At 40.0% G+C, this 24110-nt stretch overlaps 1 protein-coding gene across 2 annotated transcripts in view; it reads right to left on the reverse strand.

Moving 5' to 3' along the window:
- LOC126187881 (E3 ubiquitin-protein ligase synoviolin) overlaps positions 1-24110 on the reverse strand; it is a 90245-nt gene that overhangs the window by 16012 nt on the left and 50123 nt on the right. For both annotated transcript variants that reach the window (XM_049929217.1, XM_049929218.1), the window contains exons 9-10: positions 18464-18637; positions 16681-16836 (exon numbers count right to left, since the gene is read on the reverse strand). In XM_049929217.1, coding sequence (XP_049785174.1) covers positions 16681-16836; positions 18464-18637 — 330 coding nt within the window. The remainder of the gene's footprint in view (positions 1-16680; positions 16837-18463; positions 18638-24110) is intronic.

Genomic DNA, 24110 nt, shown 5'->3' on the forward strand with positions numbered 1-24110 from the left:
CGCTTTACATCTTACAGTGCATCAGGATTGGCATAAACATTTTTCTCATCAACCGTGCTACTGAGGAATAGACTGTCGAGGTACTGTTGAAGAGTGACTGTGAGGATGAGTTATTTGATGTTGATGTAAACAATAATTTCCCACAGATTCTGAAGGGAACAGTTTTAAGCTGTCTGCATCAGGAGTAACACGACAGTCTCATGACATATAACTTTTCTGAGTATTGTACAACGTCGTAATGTAAAAGACTGTACTGGAGAAGCCAAAGTTTGAGCCATGGTTACAGTGGCCTTCTTCTGGGTCTAATGATGTGCTGTAGCTGTGAGGAGTCATTTACATTTTTTCATTGCCCATCACTGAGCATGACATTATGTCATAATTTGAAAAGGTCGTAGTTATGATTGATCAGTTGAGGCAAAAGAAGCAGGAACTTTATTAGAAAAGGTTACCATGGTGGAGGGACTGGGAATCTGCTATTATCTCTTGCTTCAAGCATTGGTTACTATGACTGGTGCTCACTGGTGAATGAGGCAGTGGAAGCAGCTACTCGCTGGCAGCACTCCAGTCACTTGTTGTTGGTGTGCCCTGTTTGTCTCCAAGGGCTGGCAGCCCGGATGGGGCAAACATGTATCCACTCTCTTTGTTCATATCGTTAGGGTGTTTTATTATTTCTATGGCTTCTCTGATCTAGTGTTTCATCAAAGCTGGCTGTTTAGCTAGTATGCAGGTTTCATTAACCAGCTTATGGTTGTAGCCATTGGCCACAAATGTTTTACACAGCCTTTAGAGCTCATGTGTTACGTTTTGAGCATTGCTTACATGCTGTGCACAGATGCTCAAAGAATGGATAACTGAGTTGTTCTGTGCTGGGTGGTGGCTGGATTGGGTGGGCAAATACTTGCCCACATGTATAGGCTTCTAGCATACTCTGTGTCCAGCAGGAGGAAAACAGGAGCCTACACCTCATTCGTCAATGAGTACCACACTAAACAATGCTTGAAGCAATAAATAACAGCAGATCATCAATCCCTCCACTGGAGCAACCTATAAAGTTCCTGCTCCTTCCACCTCAAGTGACCAATCATAACTATGATCTTTTAAAATTATGATGTAAAGTCACGTATAGAAAGTGGCAATGACAAAATATAAGTGATTCTTCACAGTTAAAGCACATCACTAACCCCAGAAGAAAGCCGCTGTAACTGTGACCAAAACATTCATTCCTCCAGTACAGTTTTTTACATTATGACATGGTACGATATTCAGAAAACCTTTATGTCAACTGACTCTGGCAGCGGAAGCCTACACAATTATACTACAGACTCATGTTTCACAATAGATGTAACTGATGGTTCATTTGAATCCGAATAATCTGAAACTGAATGTGTAATGTATAGGAAGAAATCACTGTTTACTGACACATTTGATTGGAACAAAAATGATTTTTGTCCAATTACTTGTGTATTTGAGCCTTGGGGACACAAGGGTCAACTAGGGAAATGTCCAATTATTCTGCCATTCTTCATGTTCTTTTTGAAGGAAGATACTATGATGACAATTATAAAACTGGGGGTTTGTAGTGCTGTGATGTGTACTTTGTTAGTTAAGTACACAAAAGTAAAAATACAGTACACATCGTGACAGACACACAAAAATAATATATCACCACCTATTTATGACAGGGGATTATTTGAATATCAACAAAAAAATATCCATACATCTCCATTTCCATAGCCTAGACAATTTTATTACACAATTATAAATGAAGCTTATCATTTTCACATACTTTCGTAAACTGTTCAGGCCCACACCCATCTTGTCCTTAGTGGCCTTCTACATGAGAATTTTTGTGCCAAAAATAGACAAGAAAAGATGAACATTTTGGATAATATACCTTCATTTCAAAGATTACATTAAAGTTACAAAAATTTTACTAACTGCATGACAGAGAACTATGTCATCCATTTCTGAAGGACAAGAAGTTACCGGAAATTTAAGAAATGGATTATCAAATTTCCAACAGGACGAGAGCTGTACTGCAGATTTACTGTTTACATAGTGTACTTATTTCAGATAAACAATCTCTCCTCCTCCAGTTATAAAGTACTTATTAGCAAGTGAAAAATCATTCATAAAGCTGCCAAAGAAGTCTCATGATACAATAAAAATTAAAACATTGTTAATGTAGTTTATAATGAATGCCAATATCTGAGAACAGTGTCACAGACAATCAGTGTATTTTGTCCACCATATAAAGTAACAGGAAGCTTTTGACTACATTTATGTACCTATAAATGAAAACTCTATTATTGAGGGCTTTCATAACTCATGCATAATGAAACAATACAGTCTGCACACAACAGAATGTAACCAACAATATGTGTTACAAACACAAAAATCAAAATTCCTTATTTCATTATTTTGTAGAGTGAAGTATATATACAGGACAATAGATATTACTGATGTGTAGCCATGGAAGCACACTGAACTACCGATGTGTTGGAAGTAACATGTAACTATCAGAAAGGGATACCAAAAGCACATCAGAAACTACTGAAGGAAAAGCCATGTTCATATCTCTGTGGATTTGTAATAATCATTAACCTGCATGCAACCGTCAATGCAAGAAACCAATTTTCACACATATAACTACCGTATTTACTCGAATCTAAGCCGCACTTTTTTTCCGGTTTTCGTAATCCAAAAAACCGCCTGCGGCTTAGAATCGAGTGCAAAGCAAGCGGAAGTTATGAAAAATGTTGGTACGTGCCGCCACAATTAACTTCTGTCGTCGAATATATGTAGTGCGACACAGGCATGCTTTGTAGGCACAAAGATAAATACTGGCGCCAAAACCCCTGCGTCAGTAAATAAATTTAAAAAAAAAGTGGAAGACGAGTTTTTTTTCTCCGCCGCGAGTTTCGACCACTGCATTTTCATACATTATCCAACGAAGTAAATACAAATTCCGTATTGTTCATTTTCGAATGTAGCACAATTTCAGTGTACTACAAAAATCTGACTGGCAAGACTGGGATGTTTGTCAATATGGCCAACTCTACGTTCTGAATTTTTTCCTATCTGTGAGAAGAGATGGTTGCTAATAGGAACCTGATGAAATTTGAATCACATACAGTATTCTCTTCACCATAAGAATAATACGAATATAAACATTTTGCCATGTATTCTTTTTTGTTTGCTGCTATCTCATTTAAATCCTGTCTGCCTAATAAACTACGAAACTAGAGTGAGACAACAGCAAACGCGGAAGAATATACGTATCGTGTCATGTTTATATTCGTATTATTCTTATGCCTAATAATGATACAGTCTGAAATGAAGCACGGCAAGTGACTAGATTTTTAAATCTAAGATGACTCTAATTTCTGAGCAGAATTTGATGTAATAAAGAAGCGGCCGCAAAGATTTTCAAACGGAGAAAAATTTTCGCCTAACTCTCGTTCAGAACATGTTCTATCATACGCAGTCTATTATTTGATTCTTGTTGATCATTATCGAAGAAAGCAGCAGTGTAAGTAACAACAAATAGCAGTCTCTTGCCATTGTTTCACTAATGAGACGATTCCTCTCTTTTTTTTTTTTTAAATTGTACGCGGCGGTAGCGCGCACAAAAGCAAGCCGTGCCGCGAGCCGCGACAGGCCGTAAACACGCACTATCAGGATGCGACAAACAATGCATGACACAGTGCAGTAATGCATTTTCAGCTTAAGAGTGACGCAACCACCTATAACAAAGAAAACGGCACTTATCAGAGCAAAGCAAAATAAGCAATCGATTCAAACCAGACGAAACACATGAAAAAGGAAGGGTACCCGTACAAATACGGACGGAGCGCCTGACGCATAGCAATGGCTACGTGGTAAAGCTTAACTGCTAAGCTTACGACTCGAACCAAACTACTGTAGCTGTATTTTCATTCATTCGACCTAAATTGTGTCTCATATTACAATGGACCAACTTTGTTTCGATTTGGAGGTGTGGCCTAAAACTTTTCTCTCCCCTTTAATTTCGAGTCTCAAATTTCAGGTGCGGCTTAGATTCGGGAAATTTTTTTTTCCTTGATTTCGAGTCTCATTTTTCAGGTGCGGCTTAGATTCGAGTGCGGCTTAGATTCGAGTAAATACGGTATGTTCCACTTGGTAGTGACGAATCTTACAACAGTACCAGGAGACATCATGGACAGCACTCCAGAAATATTCAGCACTGTGCGAAGCAGGCCACTCAGGTAGCCCCAGCCCAGATAGAAGTCCACACATAGATTACTATGCATTATGCAATAATGATACAGAGTTCAACTCAGAATATAGCAAGCATGTCTGCAGCAGCCAAAAGGTTAAAAGGATGTTTCACTTTTGGGGGAAACTCGAAAGCACTTAGAGCAATATCTGGAAAATAAGGTGGACGATGGGAGCACAAGAATGCACTTGTCTGCTAAAAACAAAGACAGGGCTCCGGTGCATCTTCTTGGTGCAGAATCTGTAAGTTTTTCTTCACCAAATCTGGTCTACTTTACTCTTTCCCTCCACTAAATTATGACTACTACTATAGTATTTCTGATTACTGGTTTGACCTTCATGCTCCCGTTCAGTCATCATAACAGCCTTGAAATCAACAAAAGACATCGCATTTCCTTTAGGTCTGACTTGCTCATTTGTGCTTTTTTCATTCTTAGTGATCAAGGAGTCTTCCACTTCATCAACTGATGAACTGTTTCCGAGCCGCATTGAAAAACCTGTACTTCATCACCTGTAATGACATCTGTAAGCAAAACTCATTGTTCTGAGAGTTATTCCATGATGTCAGCACAAATGTTTTTACCGCTGTCTTTCTGTTCCAGAGTGAGGGTTTATGGGAGCAATGCTGCACAAGAAATTGTTCTTATTCTCTAAATGATTAATGGAAAATCTCATAAAAAGATGTTAGTATTTATTCTTATTCTCTCTTTGTTTTTACCATGATAGTGGTCAACCAAACACTCAGATGTCGATCTTCCTGCACAAATTCATTAATTTTCTGAACTTTTCCTTCAGTTCATGCAATCGCAGGTCCATTAGGAGGTTCATCATCTTCAAATTCTTCCCAAACTTCAGAAAACAGTTCGTGCATTGAAAAACTCGTTCACATGACATATTACCAAACACTCCCTTTAATGTTTGAAATCTTTCTGCCTGCACTTTTTTAAATTACAGGAAACATTTTAGGTTAATGCACAACTCTACTTTTAAATGAACCATGACTATGGCACTAACATGAGTAACACACATCTACATCTACATCTACATCTATACTCCGCGAGCCACCTTACGGTGTGTGGCGGAGGGTACTTATTGTACCACTATCTGATCCCCCCTTCCCTGTTCCATTCACGAATTGTGCGTGGGAAGAACGACTCCTTGTAAGTCTCCGTATTTGCTCTAATTTCTCGGATCTTTTCGTTGTGATCATTACGCGAGATATATGTGGGCGGTAGTAATATGTTGCCCATCTCTTCCCGGAATGTGCTCTCTCGTAATTTCGATAATAAACCTCTCCGTATTGCGTAACGCCTTTCTTGAAGTGTCCGCCACTGGAGCTTGTTCAGCATCTCCGTAACGCTCTCGCGCTGACTAAATGTCCCCATGACGAATCGCGCTGCTTTTCGCTGGATCATGTCTATCTCTTCTATTAATCCAACCTGGTAAGGGTCCCATACTGATGAGCAATACTCAAGAATCGGACGAACAAGCGTTTTGTAAGCTACTTCTTTCGTCGATGAGTCACATTTTCTTAGAATTCTTCCTATGAATCTCAACCTGGCGCCTGCTTTTCCCACTATTTGTTTTATGTGATCATTCCACTTCAGATCGCTCCGGATAGTAACTCCTAAGTATTTTACGGTCGTTACCGCTTCCAATGATTTACCACCTATGGCATAATCGTACTGGAATGGATTTCTGCCCCTATGTATGCGCATTATATTACATTTATCTACGTTTAGGGAAAGCTGCCAGCTGTCGCACCATGCATTAATCCTCTGCAGGTCTTCCTGGAGTACGTACGAGTCTTCTGATGTTGCTACTTTCTTGTAGACAACCGTGTCATCTGCAAATAGCCTCACGGAGCTACCGATGTTGTCAACTAAGTCATTTATGTATATTGTAAACAATAAAGGTCCTATCACACTGTACAATCACAGTTCAAAAGCTAACTGAAGCAGACAGAGAGACGAAATAATGGTAGGTAGCTCCAGAACTATCAAGTTCAGCTACATTCAAATACCAAACTCATCTCATCTGGCTGCACTGAAGACATGCTGTCACATTAATCAGCTGTCACATCTTGTATATTTACAAAACATTGGTAGGGACAAAGTATCAACATGAAATTTCTGTTCTGTGACCTTTATGCCTCCTTCATCATTCAAGCAGTTTGGATTTTACACCACAAAAATACTGTAGAACTTCACAAGTGGGCATCTGCCACATGGTATATGCTCAATTCGTTGCTCATCTCATTGTGCCTCACACTACAGTGCCCTGATGGAGTCACTCCCTTTTCACTTCCCTGCTCATTACTCCTACAAGTTTCTGACATTGCTCTTCTTTGTATCAAGATCCCTTTCACTTCTTTCATATCAATGCTTTCCTTCTTCTTCTTCTTCTTCTTCTTCTTGCGTTGTGGACTCTGTAGGACCACGTGTAGCTCCTTCACGGACTGCATTTTCCTCTTCTTCTTCTAGAACCTCTTCATTCTTTCTCTTCTTCTCTCCCGCTCTTCCTCCGAGATCTTCAGTGTCCTTTTCTCCTGTTGTCTCCACTGTATTGTTCTCTGTCATTGATCTCCAGCATATTGTTCGGTGTATATTTGTTCCTCCAATTTTCCTTTCCTTCGACCTTGTTCCCCAATTCCAACCACTCCTTCTGAAGTTCGACAACCAACTTGGTTCTTGTCTTTCCCCTTGTCCTCCCTGTTGTTTCCCACACTGTCTTCGTCATTCTGTCCATACTCATCCTAATTACATGTCCAGCAAACCTTGCCCCTTTGAGACTGATTTCCATGGATATTGTTCTCATGCTCCGGTACAGTTCTTCCCTAGGTCTTCGCATCCATCTCTCTCCACCTCTTTTGGGACCTAGTATTTTTCTCAAAATTTCTCTCTCTTCTTTCTTTAGTTTTTCCGCCCCATTTCTTCCTAGTATCATCGTCTCAGCAGCATATAATACTGCATTCCTCACTGTTGCCTTGTGGTGGCATATCTTTGCCTCTGTGGATATATTCCTTTTATTGTATATTTCTCTCGTCATACAGAAGGCTGACCTCATCTTCTTTATCATCTCTGTTATTCCCTCCTCGCCCCTGTTCCTTCCTGTTATAAATTATCCCAGGTATTTAAATTTGTCCGCCATTTGCACAGTGCCTTCCAGTGTTTCCCTTTTTCTTTCTTTATTTCATATTTTCAGTTTCTTGATTGAATTTTCACATTTTGCAATGACCAAAGAAGTGATCTGTTTCACTTGCTAAAAACATTCTACAGCAAAGATTGTACAAATATTTGTTGTTGTTGTTGTTGTTGTGGTCTTCAGTCCTGAGACTGGTTTGATGCAGCTCTCTATGCTAGTCTATCCTGTGCAAGCTTCTTCATCTCCCAGTACCTAATGCAGCCTACATCCTTCTGAATCTGCTTAGTGTATTCATCTCTTGGTCTCCCTCTATGATTTTTACCCTCCACGCTGCCCTCCAGTGCTAAATTTGTGATCCCTTGATGCCTCAGAACATGTCCTACTAACCGGTCCTTTCTTTTTGTCAAGTTGTGCCACAAACTCCTCTTCTCCCCAATTCTATTCAATACTTCATCATTAGTTATGTGATCTACCCATGTAATCTTCAACATTCTTCTGTAGCACCACATTTCGAAAGCTTCTATTCTCTTCTTCTCTAAACTATTTATCGTCCATGTTTCACTTCCATACATGGCTACAATCCACACAAATACTTTCAGAAACGACTTCCTGACACTTAAATCTATACTCGATGTTAACAAATTCCTCTTCTTCAGAAACGCTTTCCTTGCCATTGCCAGTCTGCACTTTATATCCTCTCTACTTCAACCATCATTCAGTTATTTTGTTCCCCAAATAGCAAAACTCCTTTACTACTTTAAGTGTCTCATTTCCTAGTCGAATTCCCTCAGCATCACCCGACTTAATTCGACTACATTCCATTATCCTCGTTTTGCTTTTGTTGATGTTCATCTTATATACTCCTCTCAAGACACTGTCCATTCCATTCAACTGCTCTTCCACGTCCTTTGCTGTCTCTAACAGAATTACAATGTCATCGGCGAACCTCAAAGTTTTTATTTCTTCTCCACGGATTTTAATACCTACTCCAAACTTTTCTTTTGTTTCCTTTACTGCTTGCTCAATATACAGATTGAATAGCATCGGAGAGAGGCTACAACCCTGTCTCACTCCCTTCCCAACCGCAGCTTACCTTTCATGCCCCTCGACTCTTATAACTGCCATCTGCTTTCTCTACAAATTGTAAATAGCCTTTCGCTCCCTGTACTTTACCCCTGCCACCTTCATAATTTGAAAGAGAGTATTCCAGTCAACATTGTCAAAAGCTTTCTTTAAGTCTACAAATGCTAGAAATGTAGGTTTGCCTTTCCTTAATCTTTCTTCTAAGATAAGTCGTAGGGTCAGTATTGCCTCACGTGTTCCAACATTTCTACGGAATCCAAACTGATCTTTCCCGACGTCGGCTTCAGCCAGTTTTTCCATTCATCTGTAAAGAATTCGCGTTAGTATTTTGCAGCTGTGACTTATTAAACTCATAGTTCGGTAATTTTCACATCTGTCAACACCTGCTTTCTTTGGGATTGGAAATATTATATTCTTCTTGAAGTCTGAGGGAATTTCACCTGTCTCATACATCTTGCTCACCAGACTGTAGAGTTTTGTCAGGACTGGCTCTCCCAAGGCTGTCAGTAGGTCTAATGGAACGTTGTCTACTCCCGGGGCCTTGTTTTGACTTAGGTCTTTCAGTGCTCTCTCAAACTCTTCAAGCAGTATCATATCTCCCATTTCATCTTCATCTACCTCTTATTCCATTTCCTTAATATTGTCCTCAAGATCATCATCCCTGTATAGATCCTCTATATACTCCTTCCACCTTTCTGCTTTCCCTTCTTTGCTTAGAACTGGGTTTCCATCTGAGCTCTTGATATTCAAGCAAGTGGTTCTCTTTTCTCCAAAAATCTCTCTAATTTTCCTGTAGGCAGTATCTATCTTACCCTTGTGAGATAAGCCTCTACATCATTACATTTGTCCTCTAGCCATCCCTGCTTAGCCATTTTGCACTTCCTGTCGGCCTCATTTTTGAGACGTTTGTATTCCTTTTTGCCTGTTTTACTTACTGCATTTTTGTATTTTCTCCTTTCATCAATTGAATTCAGTATCTCTTCCATTACCCAAGGATTTCTACTAGTCCTCGTCTTTTTACCTACTTGATCCTCTGCTGCCTTCACTATTTCATTCCTCAAAGCTGCCCATTCTTCTTCTACTGTATTTCTTTCTCCCATTCCTGTCAATTGTTCCCTTATGCTCTCCCTGGAACTCTGTACAACCTCTGGTTCTTTCAGTTTATCCAGGTCCCATCTCCTTAAATTCCCACCTTTTTTCAGTTTCTTCAGTTTTAATCTACAGTTCATAACCAATAGATTGTGGTCAGAGTCCACATCTGCCTCTGGAAATGTCTTACAATTTAAAACCTGGTTCCTAAATCTCTGTCTTACCATTATATAATCTATCTGAAACCTTCTAGTATCTCCAGGGTTCTTCCATGTATACAACCTTCTTTCATGATTCTTGAACCAAGTGTTAGCTATGATTTAAGTTATGCTCTGTGCAAAATTCTACCAGGCAGCTTCCTCTTGCATTTCTTAACCCCAATCCATATTCACCTACTATGTTTCCTTCTCTTCCTTTTCCTACTGTTGAATTCCAGTCACCCCTGACTATTAAATTTTCATCTCCCTTCACTACCTGAATAATTTCTTTTATCTCATCATACATTTCATCAATTTCTTCATCATCTTCAGAGCTAGTTGGTATATAAACTTGTACTACTGTAGTAGGCGTAGGCTTCGTGTCTATCTTGGCCACAATAATGTGTTCACTATGATGTTTGTAGTAGCTTACCCGCACTCCTATTTTTTATTCATTATTAAACCTACTCCTGCATTACCCCTATCTGATTTTGTATTTATAACCCTGTATTCACCTGACCAAAAGTCTTGTTCCTCCTGCCACCGAACTTCACTAATTCCCACTATATCTAACTTTAACCTATCCATTTCCCTTTTTAAATTTTCTAACCTACCTGTCCGATTAAGGGATCTGACATTCCACACTCCGATCTGTAGAATGCCAGTTTTCTTTCTCCTGATAACGACGTCCTCTTGAGTAGTCCCTGCCCGGAGATCCGAATGGGGGACTATTTTACCTCCGGAATATTTTACCCAAGAGGACGACATCATCATTTAATCATACAGTAAAGCTGCATGCCCTCGGGAAACATTATGGCTGTTGTTTCGCCTTGCTTTCAGCCGTTTGCAGTACCAGCACAGCAAGGCTGTTTTGGTTAGTGTTACAAGGCCAGGTCAGTCAATCATCCAGACTGTTGCCCCTGCAACTACTGAAAAGGCTGCTGCCCCTCTTCAGGAAATTTATTTATTTATTTAAAATGACTGGTTTTGACAGACACAAGGTGCTATATATTTTTAGATATTTTAGTTATGACAGAGCTTTTATAATGTGCTGATTTTTATCCACATAACAACTTCGTGTGAAGTCCTATGTAGAATGAACATGTTTCATAACAAAAAGATTTTTTAAGGTTTGTGAAGGTACAGTTCCACTTTCATTTTTTGTACTGCCAAACTGAAACTTGAATGTCAAATATTATGTCTTAAATCATGTTATGAGATGTATTCTATTTACATGCACTTTCTTACAGACTTCAAGATGAAAGCAAAGTCTGTCAAATCTGGTTGTTTTAAATAAATAAATAAATATTTATTCACTCTTGGCACTTGAACGATTCTTTTTCAGTTGTTGTTTTCCTTCCTCCTGACCTTCACATCTCAGCTAGTTTTTACTTTTCTTTTTTCTTTACCACTTTATTATCTGCAGATCTACTCCCATAGTACTTCCCTCCCAGATTTATGCATTATGGACTGTTGAATCTACCACTTCTAATTTTCAGATTATCAAGAATTAATCTGTTGCTCATATCTCACTGCTGGTTCCTCTCAACACTGCAGCATTCTCTTTCATTTGATTCAATACTGACTGGTTTTTATGGGCAATTCTTAAATCCTCTGAAACGTTTCCTTATTTACTGGAAATGCAACATTTATTTCAAAAAGGTACACCACTCCTGTCAATTTATTTTACAGTTTTCTTTCTTTCCAGGTGTATAAGTAATTTTTGTTGTTGTTAATATCTACAATGTGCTACTAAAGAATATATTAACTGCAAGTTTATATTAAATCTTTTAGTTTTCTTTCAAAGAATTGCTAATTCTATTGAAATATATATATAAAAAGAGAAGACATTTTTAAAAGAACAAGGCTGTCTTGAGTGATTAATAAAAAGTACAATGGATCACTAGGAACATAACGAACAAAAATATTCATCAGGTTATTTAGAGGCAGTACTGGCAAGGGCTGATTCAGTTGCCAAAGAAGAATTGAAGTATGGCATCATCTTTTATTTTTAAATTCTTATCAGAATACACTTTTGGTTAGTAACACACATGAAACTATGGTTATTACCTTTCTCTTCATTTAGAGATGGTAAATGCAATATAAATGTGACAAAGTCTGAGCAGTGACACAGTCTGAGCAGTATGTACATCCAGAACATGCAGTACCCACTATCACTATCATAAATGCATAAAAATGGGACTTGGCATACACAGCACCCTTTTATGGGAGAAAAGAGAAAATAGTTGGGGGACGCTGCTATAGGGCCCAGATTATAATTCATAGTGTGGAGAACTATGTGCCAAGTAAGTGGATTAAGGATGGAAAAGACCCACCTCGGTTTAACTATGAAATCTGGAAAATGCTGAGGAAGCAAAGGCTGTGACACTCTTAGTTCAAAAGAAAAGGGGGCAAATGACAACACATAGGTTAACAGAGATTTGTGAGTCTCTGAAAAAATCTGTGTGTGAAGCACATAACAACTCGCCAACATACATTATCGAAAGATCTGTCCGAGAAAATTCTAGCCCTAAGTAAAATCAGTAAGCCGGGCTATGACTTTCATCCTTTCACTCAATCAGTCTGGTCTGGCAGTTGAAGATAGCAAAATGGAAAGCTGAAGTTTTAAATTTCGCATTTAAGAAATTGTTCACACAGGAGACTCATACAAATATATCATCGTTTGACAATCAAACACACTCCTGTATGGTTGTCATAGTAATAAGCATCCCAGCAGTACAGAAACAACTGAATGAGTTGAAAACAATTAAGTTGCCAGATCCAGATGGAATCTCAATTCAGTTTTACAAAGAGAACTCTACGGCATTGCCCCATTACATAGCTTGCATCTATTGTGAATCTTTGCCCTGGTGCAAAGTCCCAAGTAACTGGAAAAAAGTGGAGGTGACTCCCATTGTAAAAGAAGAGTTAAAGAAAAGATGTGCAAAATTATAAATTAATATCCTTAACAATGGTTTGCTGCATAATCCTTAAATATATTTTCAATTTGAATGTAATACATTTTCTTGAGACTGAGAAGTTTATATCCATGAATCAGCAGTTTTACAAAACATTCCTTGGGCCAAAATCAGATTGTTCTTTTCTCACATGACATACTGCTAACTATGGATGAAGAGCCACGGGCAGCTGCCACATTTCTAGATTTCCGGGAAGCATTTGACACAGTGCCCCAATGTAAACTGTTAACAAAGGTATGAGGATATGGAATAGGTTCCCCAGATATGTGAATGGCTTCTATTATTTTCTATATACTTAAATGATCTGGTGGGCATGGTGGGAAGCATCTGCAGCCGTCTGCTGACACTGTTGTGGTGTGCAGGAATGTGTCAAAGTTGAGTGAATGTAGGAGGATACAAGATGACTTAGACAAAATTTCTAGTTGATTTTTCTAAATATAGAAAAATGTAAGTTAATGCAGATTAGTAGGAAAAACAAACCCATAATGTTCGGATACAACATTAGTAGTGTGCTGCTTGACACAGTCACGTCATTTAAACCTGGGCATAATGGTGCAAAGCAACGCAAAATGGAATGAGCATGTGAGAGAATTGTGGTAGGGAAGGCAAATGGTCGACTTCGGTTTATTGGGAGAATTTTGGGAAAATGTGATTCATCTGTAAAGGAGAGCACATACAGGCTTGTGAAGTACCTATTCATGAGTATTGCTTGAGTGTTTGGGATCCACACTAGATCAGATTAAAGGAAGACATCAAAACAATTCAGAGATTGGCTGCTAGATTTGTTACCAGTGGGTTCAAACAACATGCAAGTGTTATGGAGATGCTCAGGAACTGAAATGGGAATCCCTGGAGGGAAGGTGATGTTCCTTTGAGGAACACTACTGAGAAAATTTAGAGAACTGGCATTTGGAGATGACTGCAGAATGATTCTGCTATTGCCAACATACATTTCACATAAGGATGACAAAAATATGTGAAATTAAGGCTCCTACAAAGGCAAATAGACAGTCCTTTTCCCCTTACAGTATTTGTGAGTGGAACATGGAATGAAATAGGTCATCTCACCAGGTTTATTAAAGGAGGAACTGAGGAAAACTAAGGTCAGTAGTGACAGATAGAAACCTCCAACCAAGTATAAGGAAAAATTCTGTAGCTTACCTAAAGTTCATACACAGCAACATATTACGTAATACACACAAAATGCAAAATCACCACAAACCCTTTTTTTCACTGCAAACTTTTTCGAATTTCACATTGTATCTTACTTCCATGTAATCACCACATTAACTACAAGGAAATGATAACCACATCATCATGAACCTGACATATAAAGCTATAGGTAACACAAAAATAATTTTTTTTACCGGACAGTTCCTGTAAAATCGTTTGAGAAAGATTGATTCTGTCATCACCAACCTGCCAAAATGTGGCAAATGCCGTTGGGGTAACCTTCCGAACAAACAAATGAACTTCCCCTAGGCTTGGGGTGAAAATTGGTCGCTGTACATTGGCCAATGTATCCTGCATGGACTGTAACTAGCACATGTACAGGTTACCCTCTACCATGCACTATATGATGGCTTGTGAAGTATGTATGTAGAGAGAAGTGGAGGGAGTAATAAATGAGATCCTAAGTTAAGAAGGACACATCTGTTTGTGTGATACTGATGTATGACCCCTTTAGATTTGTGACAGTTACTTGAAAGGCTATAATTACAACTTCTGTAGCTCCCTCCCGCCTTTCACCAAAGAAGAAACATTGTTCTGAACTCTATGAGTCCTATGTTCTGTTTTATACTTCTATACGCAATACTGTGTGTTTTGCCTCCTGAAGGTAAGAACTGGGCAATCTTTCAATTAGTCTTAATAGAAGTAACATTTTAGGTTTCAGAAACAAAATAAAAAAGGTATGGGCAATTAAAGTGAACATGAGAGGATTGTAGTTGGCAACACTTAGCTCACATGTCTAATAAACAGTAATATGACAAAATGAATACTGAGATATTGAAATAACAATTAGAACATATCAATAACAGTCATAATGTAACATTAAGATACTCAGAACACTGTATCCAAAGTGGAAAATTTAGCAGTCAATCAAGAATGGATGGAAAAAAATTACGAGTTTCACATCCTGTGAACACCAAGGTGAGCACAAACTCAAACTTGACACAGATGGGGAAGGAAATTGGCTGCAACGGTTACAAAGGAACCATTTCAACAATCGACTTTAGCGGAATTTAGGATAACAAGGAAAAATTAAATCTCGGAAGATACACACAATAACATCGTGTACAAGTAAAACAGATAATTTGATGATGAGTCCATACTAATAAGCAGAGACACAGTGGGAAAGGACAGATGAATTCCTCAACAAACAATGGAAAACCTGGGGTGGAATGTAACAATAGTATGAAAAGGATAGTTGCTACTCACCATATAACAGAGATGCTGAGTCACAGATACGCACAACACAAATGACTGTCAGAAAATGAGCTTTCGGCCAACAAGGCCTTCATCAGAAACACACACACACACACACACACACACACACACACACACACACACACACACACACACACACACACACATATATATATATATATATATTACAACCATCTCTGGCTGGGCCTCAGCAGCCAGAGACTGTGGTCATGTGTGTGTGTGTGTGTGTTTTCCCGATGAAGACCTTGTTAGCCGGAAGCACACTTTCTGAAAGTCTTTTTGCTGTGCCTAACTGCAACACAGTATCTCTGTTATATGTTGAGTAACAGCTATTCTTTTCACAATATTGTTGAATTCCTCAACATTGTTATGCACAGGAATAACAGTATGGAAAAAATTATTTTGCAACTGCAACAGATACTCACTCTTGAAATAATACTCCAGAACTATTATTATAGGAACTGTTGGTGATGGTCATAAAACTACAATGCAGATGAGGGGAATAAAGAACTTTAATCAATGCTACAAATCAGTTGCCATAAAATTGTGATAGAACACCTACAGCTTTAGAGAACTATTACTGTAGAGTTTTTGTGCCAGTTTCAAATGGTATGGGATGTACTGAAAGCAGACTCATAGAACATTTCTCACAGTAATTGTTGGAAATTGCAAATGTTGGTTGCATCTCCAGACTGATTTCTATAGATTCCATAAATAACTTTCACATTTTCTGTCACATGTTTTGTAATTAAATTTGATTCCTAAAGATGTCCTTTTACTTAATGAATGGCACATTATCTGCCAAGTAACAGTTTGTAGCAACTTGATTATATGACTGCAAAAGGAATGTGACTTCCTTAGCTTTCATCTAACAACAATATAAAACAGGACAGATTGCTACTCACCACATAGAGGACACGATGGGTGGCAGACAGGCACAATGAAAGAAGAATGATGTATATGGTTGGCTAAAAGTCTTCTTTCAATGTGCCTGTCAACTGCTCAATGCTTTCTTTACGTGAGAAGTAGCAATCTATACAATTGAATATTATCATTATTCCATCTCATGTTTTGCACCGTATGATTTTAACTTTCACCTAAACATTAATAAAACTACAACACTGTCTCTTCATAAGCACTGAAGTATAAGAACAATGCCACAAGATAATCAAGAAGCCACAACAACAGTGTCTCAGTGTCCTGCAGAATGACAAGCAATTAAGTGCAAATTTTGAATCTTTTCAACTCTCCCTCCCCCCTCTCCAGTCCTTCCCGTCCACTATTTTCAGTTGTGGCAACATTATTTATTTATACTCAATCTTCCACTCCTTCCCATTCACTCTTTTTAGATGTGGCAACATTATTTATTTATACTCAATCTTGGTGGAAACCTAACCCTCTGAAATTATACAATAATTTGTAATCATTACGATTTTCTCAGCAATATGGTCAATTTATTAGTTTGCATCAGCAGAATTACTTACTAAAGGGCATGAAAGGGAATGGTGGGCAAATAAAAGGCATTCCTCCTGTCCCAGTTCCTCCCACGGATGTTGCTCCTGCAGCTACTCCTCCAGCTGCAGATCCTGAGGCTTGTTGCTGACTGGCAGTGCCATCCGCCGATCCACCAGCGGCAGCTCCTTCCAAGGAAGCATGCATATGTATTAGCTTGACAGATTATGGCTAACCTACAAAAGGGAGTATCGCAAAGGGACTTGACTGTTCTTAAAATAAAATAACTGCCCACAGAACATCTTTGTTGTAATTCTATTTTAAAGTCTCTGCTGCAGCATGAAGATTCATTCTGGTGATTTTATTTGCACAATTCATTTCTTCATGAGGTGGAGGTTCAATATTATATGGGGCAAACCTAAGTATTCTGAAGTATATCAGAAAGTAACCAAAGAAACTCTTTTCATACAAAAAGTCATGTTTTCAGAATTTGTTTTACTAGCATTATACATCTTAAAACATTTTTCTATGTGGTTCTTCAAGAACAATGAATACCAAGAAACTAGTTTTCTTGTACTACCCCTGAAGAGGGGGAAAAAACCACTACTCCTGTGTACCTCAAAATGCTGACAATAAATGGATTTTCTCCAGTTGAAGCAAGAAATTATCTGAGGACTACGTTAACTCTCAATGGAATTTGAGATTATTTTTCCCATCAAACGTTCTTGATCAAATTTCTTGTTTCTGAAGTTGCAACTGGCCAACAATAACTTGTCCATCTAAAAACTTTGGCCATTTCACCAATTATTAGTTGATCATCATAACCCTTTGACACTGCTGACAGTGAATGCGTACTGGTTTCATTTTTGCTGTAATCAGAAAATGATAACAGATCAGATTTTACAGCTAGTGTGCTGATCAATTTTTGTAACCTTTTGGAAGTACGCATCAACTCCATATTGATAGTCTGAATTTTTCTTTGTCTGATAGTGACTTCCAGAATGAATCTTTCACTCTGCAGTGGAGTGTGCACTGTTTTGAAACTTAACAGTGTATTAGAACTGTGTGATGGACTGGGACTTGGAACCACTTCTTACGCAGGCACTACTCGTAGCATCTGAGCTATTGAGTTACACCGCACAACCTGCTTTCACAGCCTTGCATCTGACAGTACCTGTCTCCTACTTCCCAAACTTCACAGCAGTTCTCCTGCATTCATAGCAGAACTAGCACTACTGGAATGAAACAATATCAGCGAGAAAGGACTTAGCCATAACCTAGGGGACTGTTTCCACAGTGAACCTTTCAGTCTGCAGAAATGTATGCACAGTCATTAAACTTCCTGGCAGAATAAAATGTGTGCCATGGAGGAACTTAAATGATTCTGTCTGGTAACAATTCCCTTAGGTGTGGCTATGCCATTCCCCCATGGTATTTAGTCTCACTAAATTTGCCGGAGAACTTGTGCAGAGTTTCGAAAGGAGAAATAAAGCTGTGAGGGCAGTTAATGAGCTGCTAAATAGCTCAGTCAGAAAGAGCATACACTACAAAAGATAAGGCCCCATGTTCAAGTCCTGTCCAACACAAGTTTTTTAAGTTGGGAGTAGGTACTAGTGACCTTTAACAACTGGATGAAGTTATTGGCAACTAACAAGGTCAGAACCAAAGTACTATACTGATACTGATGGTAAATTTCCTGAATGCACCAAATTTTTCCAAGAAAAACACAGAATATATTTTTGTGGACATTTTGATGTATACCAAATGACAAAAATAAATAATAATAAACTGCATATGTAGACCTATGAGTGTTACCTGATGGTGCAGAAGTGCCTGCTGCTGCTGCTGCTTGCTGTGTTGCTGCTGTGGATGGCTGGTCTGGCCTCTGTTGAGGTGGTTGTGGCTGTGGCTGCGGTTGAGCTTGTACATGTGGTTGAAACATTTGCCAGAATGGAAGTGGACCAACAAATGGAGGTATGTTTAGGCCACCTGTATATGTGCAAGAAACAGGCATTTTGAGGCTGTGTGGCATATAATTCAGTGGTTATACAACAATATATTTACAATATGAGAGTATTTTGTGATACAACAACTAGAAAATCCTTTCTGCTTGCCAGTAAAGACAGCTAGATATATTTTAGCAAGAATGGTGCCTAATTAACTCGGGGGTATAAAACTTATTTTGTGGTCTTAGCAATGATACCATAAGCTTTACTGAAGAGACAACAGAAGCAAAACCAGAATAAAAATTTGTGAATAATGCAGTTACCTGTATTTTTAGCAATTACAACCAGTCATGGAACTCTTATCAATTTATTTTTATTTGACAGGAGGCAAATTGAGATCAACAACTGCTGTAGCAGAACAGACACTGACACTTCACACTCATCAGGAGCTAGCAGAGGCACACTAACATATATAGCTCACTTTGTTTATAATGAATGTCAAAAACACACAAAGTGTGATAATCCATTCTGAAAGTCATCAAGCCTTGAAACCAAATAAGCTATTTTATTAGCATAATAACAGACACTATCTTGTCAGGTGCTACAACTAACTGTTATGAATTCTCTGGGAGTGATTTAAGGGAACAGCCAGCTTACAGGATTTATGACAGCAGTAACCATCATTATCATCATGATCAACTGGTCCGTCTATGCCTTCCTTGATAAAGGTGAACAGCCTCCATCTTCCCCTTTTCTGTGATTTTCGTACTGATACAGATGTTCTTTTGACAGAGTAATTTAGTATATGAGCGGTAGTCACAAAGTTTTAATTATCACCTCAAAAAATTCAAGTTGTCACCATATAACTGTATGATGGTGTGAATCCTCTACAAATTCACTCTTCAATGCAGTAGGCTTTTTCAAACAAATGATAACTTTGTGGAGTCTGTGTTTGTTGACATCTGCATTTTGGCTGTTCAGTAAATATTCCCAGGATGCACCGTCTTGACAACCTCCCTTAATCTCATCAGGAGGTTTCAGCAGAAACATACACTGAGGTGACAAAAGTCATGGTATACCTCCTAATATCATGTCAGACTTCCTTTTGCCTGGCATAGTGCAGCAACTTGACATAGGATGGACTCAACAAGCTGGTGGAAGTCTCCTGCAGAAATACTGAGGTGTGCTGCTTCTATAGCCATCCATAACTGAGAAAAGTGTTCTGGTACAGGATGTTGTGCATGAACTGACCCTCGATTACATCTCATAAATATTCAATGGGATTTTTGTTGGACGATCTGGTTTTCCAAATCATTTGCTTGAACTGTCTCGAATGTTCTTCAAACCAAATGCTAACAGTTGTAGACGGTGACATGGAGCATGAAGTCCATGAATGGCTACAAATGGTCTCCAAGTAGCCGAACATAACCATCGCCAGTCAATGATTGGTTTAGATGGACCAGAGGACCCAGTCCATTCCATGTAAACAAAGCCCACACCATTATGGAGCCACCACCAGCTTGCAGAGTGCCTTATTGAAAACTTGGGTCATGGCTTCATGCGGCTTGCACCACACTCAAACCGTACCATCAGCTCTTATCCACTCAAACTGGGACTCATTTCACCAGGCCAGGCTTTTCCAGTCATCTACAGTCCAACGGAAATGGTGATGAGCCCAGGAGAGTTGATACAGGTGATGTCATACTGTTAGCAAAGGCACTTGCGTTGGTTGTCAGCTGCCATAGCCCATTAACACCAAATTCTGCTGCACTGTCCTAACGGATACATTAATCAATCATCCCACATTGATTTCTGTGATTATTTCATGCAGCGTTGCTTGTCAGCTAGGACTGACAACTCTACACAAACATCATTGTTCTTGCTTGTTAAGTGAAGGCCATCAGCCACTGTGTTGTCTGTAGTGAAAAGATACTGTGTTGTCTGTGGTGAGAGGTAATGCCTGAAATTTGGTATTCTCAGCACACCCTTTACACTATGGATCTTGGAATATTGACTTCCTTAATGATTTCTGAAATGGAATGTCCCATGTGTCCAGCTCCAACTACTATTCTCTGTACAAAGTCTGTTAATACTTGTCATGCAACCATAATCATATTGGAAACCTTCTTGCATGAATCACCTGAGTATAAATGACAGCTCCGTCAATGCACTGCCCTTTTGTGCCTTGTGTATGTGATGCTACCACCATCTGTATCTGTGCATATCACTATCCCATGACTTTTGTCACTTTGGTGTAATCTGTTAGCACCACACCATGGAAGTCCCAAAACACACTTAGCACCACCTTGTCCGATGATGGTTGGATCTTCATCTTTTTCAGAAGAGTTTTGACTGCTCACTTTGCTCCTTTGTCTCAGCATCGTAGAGTGATACATGCAGCCTACATCAATGGTGATCAGGTAGGTACAACAGTCATCTGGATTGGCCCAATACAGATACTACATTCCGCTTACATCTCAATTCAATGGGCTGTTGAAATGGGTGTGAGCAGTAGCAGAACTCTTATCACATTCAAAATGATGTGCAAGATGTTAAAAACTGATCCATTACGGACTTTTTAGCTTTCTCCACTATCGCTGAAGGAGAAGTTTCACACTGCAGAAACCTTGGAAAGCTTCTACAAATATTTCCTACATGAACAGTTTCCATTATTATTTAAAATAGCTGCTCACGTGCGTAGTTTTTTTGGAGCAACATACCTGTGCGAAAGTGTTTTCTCCATAATGAAAGTGACAAAATTGAAGCTTACGAGTAATCTTACTGATTTTTTTTTTTTTTTTTTTTATTTTGTGGCACAAAACTGCTATGGTCATTAGTGCCCGGTCCATGACTTAGGAAACAGTAAAAAACCGAAAATGGAAACCAGCAGCAATGGGAACGAAAGTCATAAAATTGGAGAAACTACAAGCAGAAGGAAGGCTTAAAAATCCACTACAGAAAGGGGTTGGTTGTCCCCAAAAAAAGCTTCAAATGACTGACGTCATTTCACTGGCACTAATAAACTCGAGAACGCGATTGGCTGAGCGCGTGTCATCTGCTAAAATCGACGATATATCAGGCGACAGCTGTAGATGGGAGCGTAATGGATTAAAATAGGGGCACTCAATTAAAAGGTGTCTTACCGTCCACAGCTGAGAGCAGTGGGGACAGAGTGGGGGAGGATCGCCGCTTAAAAGATGTCGATGGCTAAAAAGACAGTGCCCTATCCGGAGTCTAGTTAAAATTACCTCCTCTCGACGACGCATTCGGGAGGAAGAGGTCCAAACACAAGGAATAGCTTTCACGTCCCGCAATTTATTATGGGGAAGTGTCGACCAATGTGCGTGCCATAAAAAAACAACACGACGACATAAAACGCTCCGTAGATCGGCGAAGGGAATCGATTGAATAGCTGGCCGAAGAAGAGAGACTGCAGCCTTGGCTGCTATATCGGCCGCCTCATTTCCACAGTTACCAACGTGTCCCGGGAGCCAGACGCCCCCCAGGTGGAGCAAGCACAGACAGTCCTGAATCCGGTGGACCAGAGCTTGGAGACTGAGGAGAGAGCTGAGAGAATCTGAGCAGATAACGTACTGTATCCGCTGATGGTGGCGGATGTAGTGGACAGCCTGGAGAACAGCGTAAAGCTCCGCAGTATAAACCGAACACTGGTCGCGAAGCCGAAAGTGATTTGGGGTGTCGCCAACAATATAGGCACTCCCTACACCTAACGAGGTTTTCGAGCCATCGGTGTAAATAAATGTGGCTTCCGTCATTTGTGCACATAGAGCAGCAAATGCCCGACAATAACCAAGTGAAGGGGTACCATCCTTGGGAAATCGACAAAGGTCACGGAGCAGGCAGATCCGGGGACGGAGCCAAAGCGGTGCTGTACCCCAAGTTGTCAAGAAGGTTTTAGGAAAGCGGAAGGAAAGAGAATGGAGCAGTTGATGGAAGCGGACTCCCGGTGGTAGTAGGGAGGAGGGGCGGCCTGCATACCCTACATCAAAGGAGGCGTCGAAAAAAATGTCATGGGCTGGATTAGCAGGCATGGAAGACAGATGGCTAGCATAATGACTCAGAAGGACTGCTCGCCGATTGGACAGCGGAGGTTCAGCAGTCTCAGCATAAAGGCTTTCAACAGGGCTGGTGTAAAAAGCTCCAGACACTAAACGTAATCCATGGTGGTGGATAGAGTCGAGACGCCGAAGAATAGACGGCCGAGCAGAGGAGTAGACTATGCTTCCATAGTCCAATTTCGAGCGCACTATGGCGCGATAGAGGCGGAGAAGGACCACTCGGTTCGCTCCCCAGGAGGTACCATTCAGGACACGGAGGGTGTTGAGGGATAGCAGACAGCGAGCCGAAAGATAGGAAATGTGGGAGGACCAGCAGTTTCCTGTCAAACATAAGACCCAAGAATTTAGCGACGTCTGAAAACGGAAGGTTGACAGGTCCTAGATGTAAGGAGGGTGGAAGAAACTCCTTACGTCGCCAAAAATTAACACAAACTGTCTTACTGGGAGAAAAACGGAAGCCGGTTTCGATGCTCCAAGAGTGGAGGCGATCGAGACATCCTTGAAGACGTCGTTCAAGAAGGCTGGTCTGTTGAGAGCTGTAGTAGATCGCAAAATCGTCCACAAAGAGGGAGCCCGAGACATCAGGAAGGAGACAATCCATAATTGGATTTATGGCAATGGCAAACAGTACAACACTCAGCACAGAGCCCTGGGGCACCCCGTTTTCTTGGGAGAAAGTATGGGAGAGAGCAGTGTTCACCTGCACCCTAAATGTGCGCTCTGCCATAAATTCGCGAAGAAAAAGGGGCAGTCGACCTCGAAAGCCCCAAGAGAACAGTGTGCGGAGGATGCCTGTCCCCCAACAGGTATTGTATGCTCTCTCCAGACCAAAAAATATTGCTACTGTTTGGCATTTCCGGAGAAAATTGTTCATGGAGAGAGCAACAAGATGGTCAACTGCAGAACGATGCTTTCGGAATCCACATTGGGCAGGTGTTAAAAGACTGCGGGATTCCAGCCACCAAGCTAAATGGTAATTCACCATACGCTCCAAAACCGTACAGACACTACTCATGAGAGAAATGGGGCGATAGCTAGAGGGGAGATGTTTGTCCTTTCCAGGTTTCAGAACAGGAATGACGATAGCTTCCCGCCATCGTCTGGGGAAAGTCCTGTCGGTCCAAATTCAATTATAAAGGCGAAGGAGGTAACGCAGACTATGGGTTGATAAATGCAGCAACATTTGGACGTGGATACCATCCGGTCCTGGGGCGGAGGAGCGAGAAGAAAAGAGTGCATGTTGGAGTTCCCGCATGGAGAAAACAGTATTGTAGCTTTCACGATTTTGAGAAAAGAAAGCAAGATGTCGCACTTCTGCTGCACGTTTCTTCGGGAAAAATGCTGGCGGGTAATTTGAAGAGCTCGAAATCTCAGCAAAGTGCTGACCCAATGAGTTAGAAATTGCGACGGGGTTCACTAATGTATCATGCGCGACAG

Source organism: Schistocerca cancellata, chromosome 5 (genome assembly GCF_023864275.1).
Source record: "Schistocerca cancellata isolate TAMUIC-IGC-003103 chromosome 5, iqSchCanc2.1, whole genome shotgun sequence".
Lineage (NCBI taxonomy): Eukaryota > Metazoa > Arthropoda > Insecta > Orthoptera > Acrididae > Schistocerca > Schistocerca cancellata.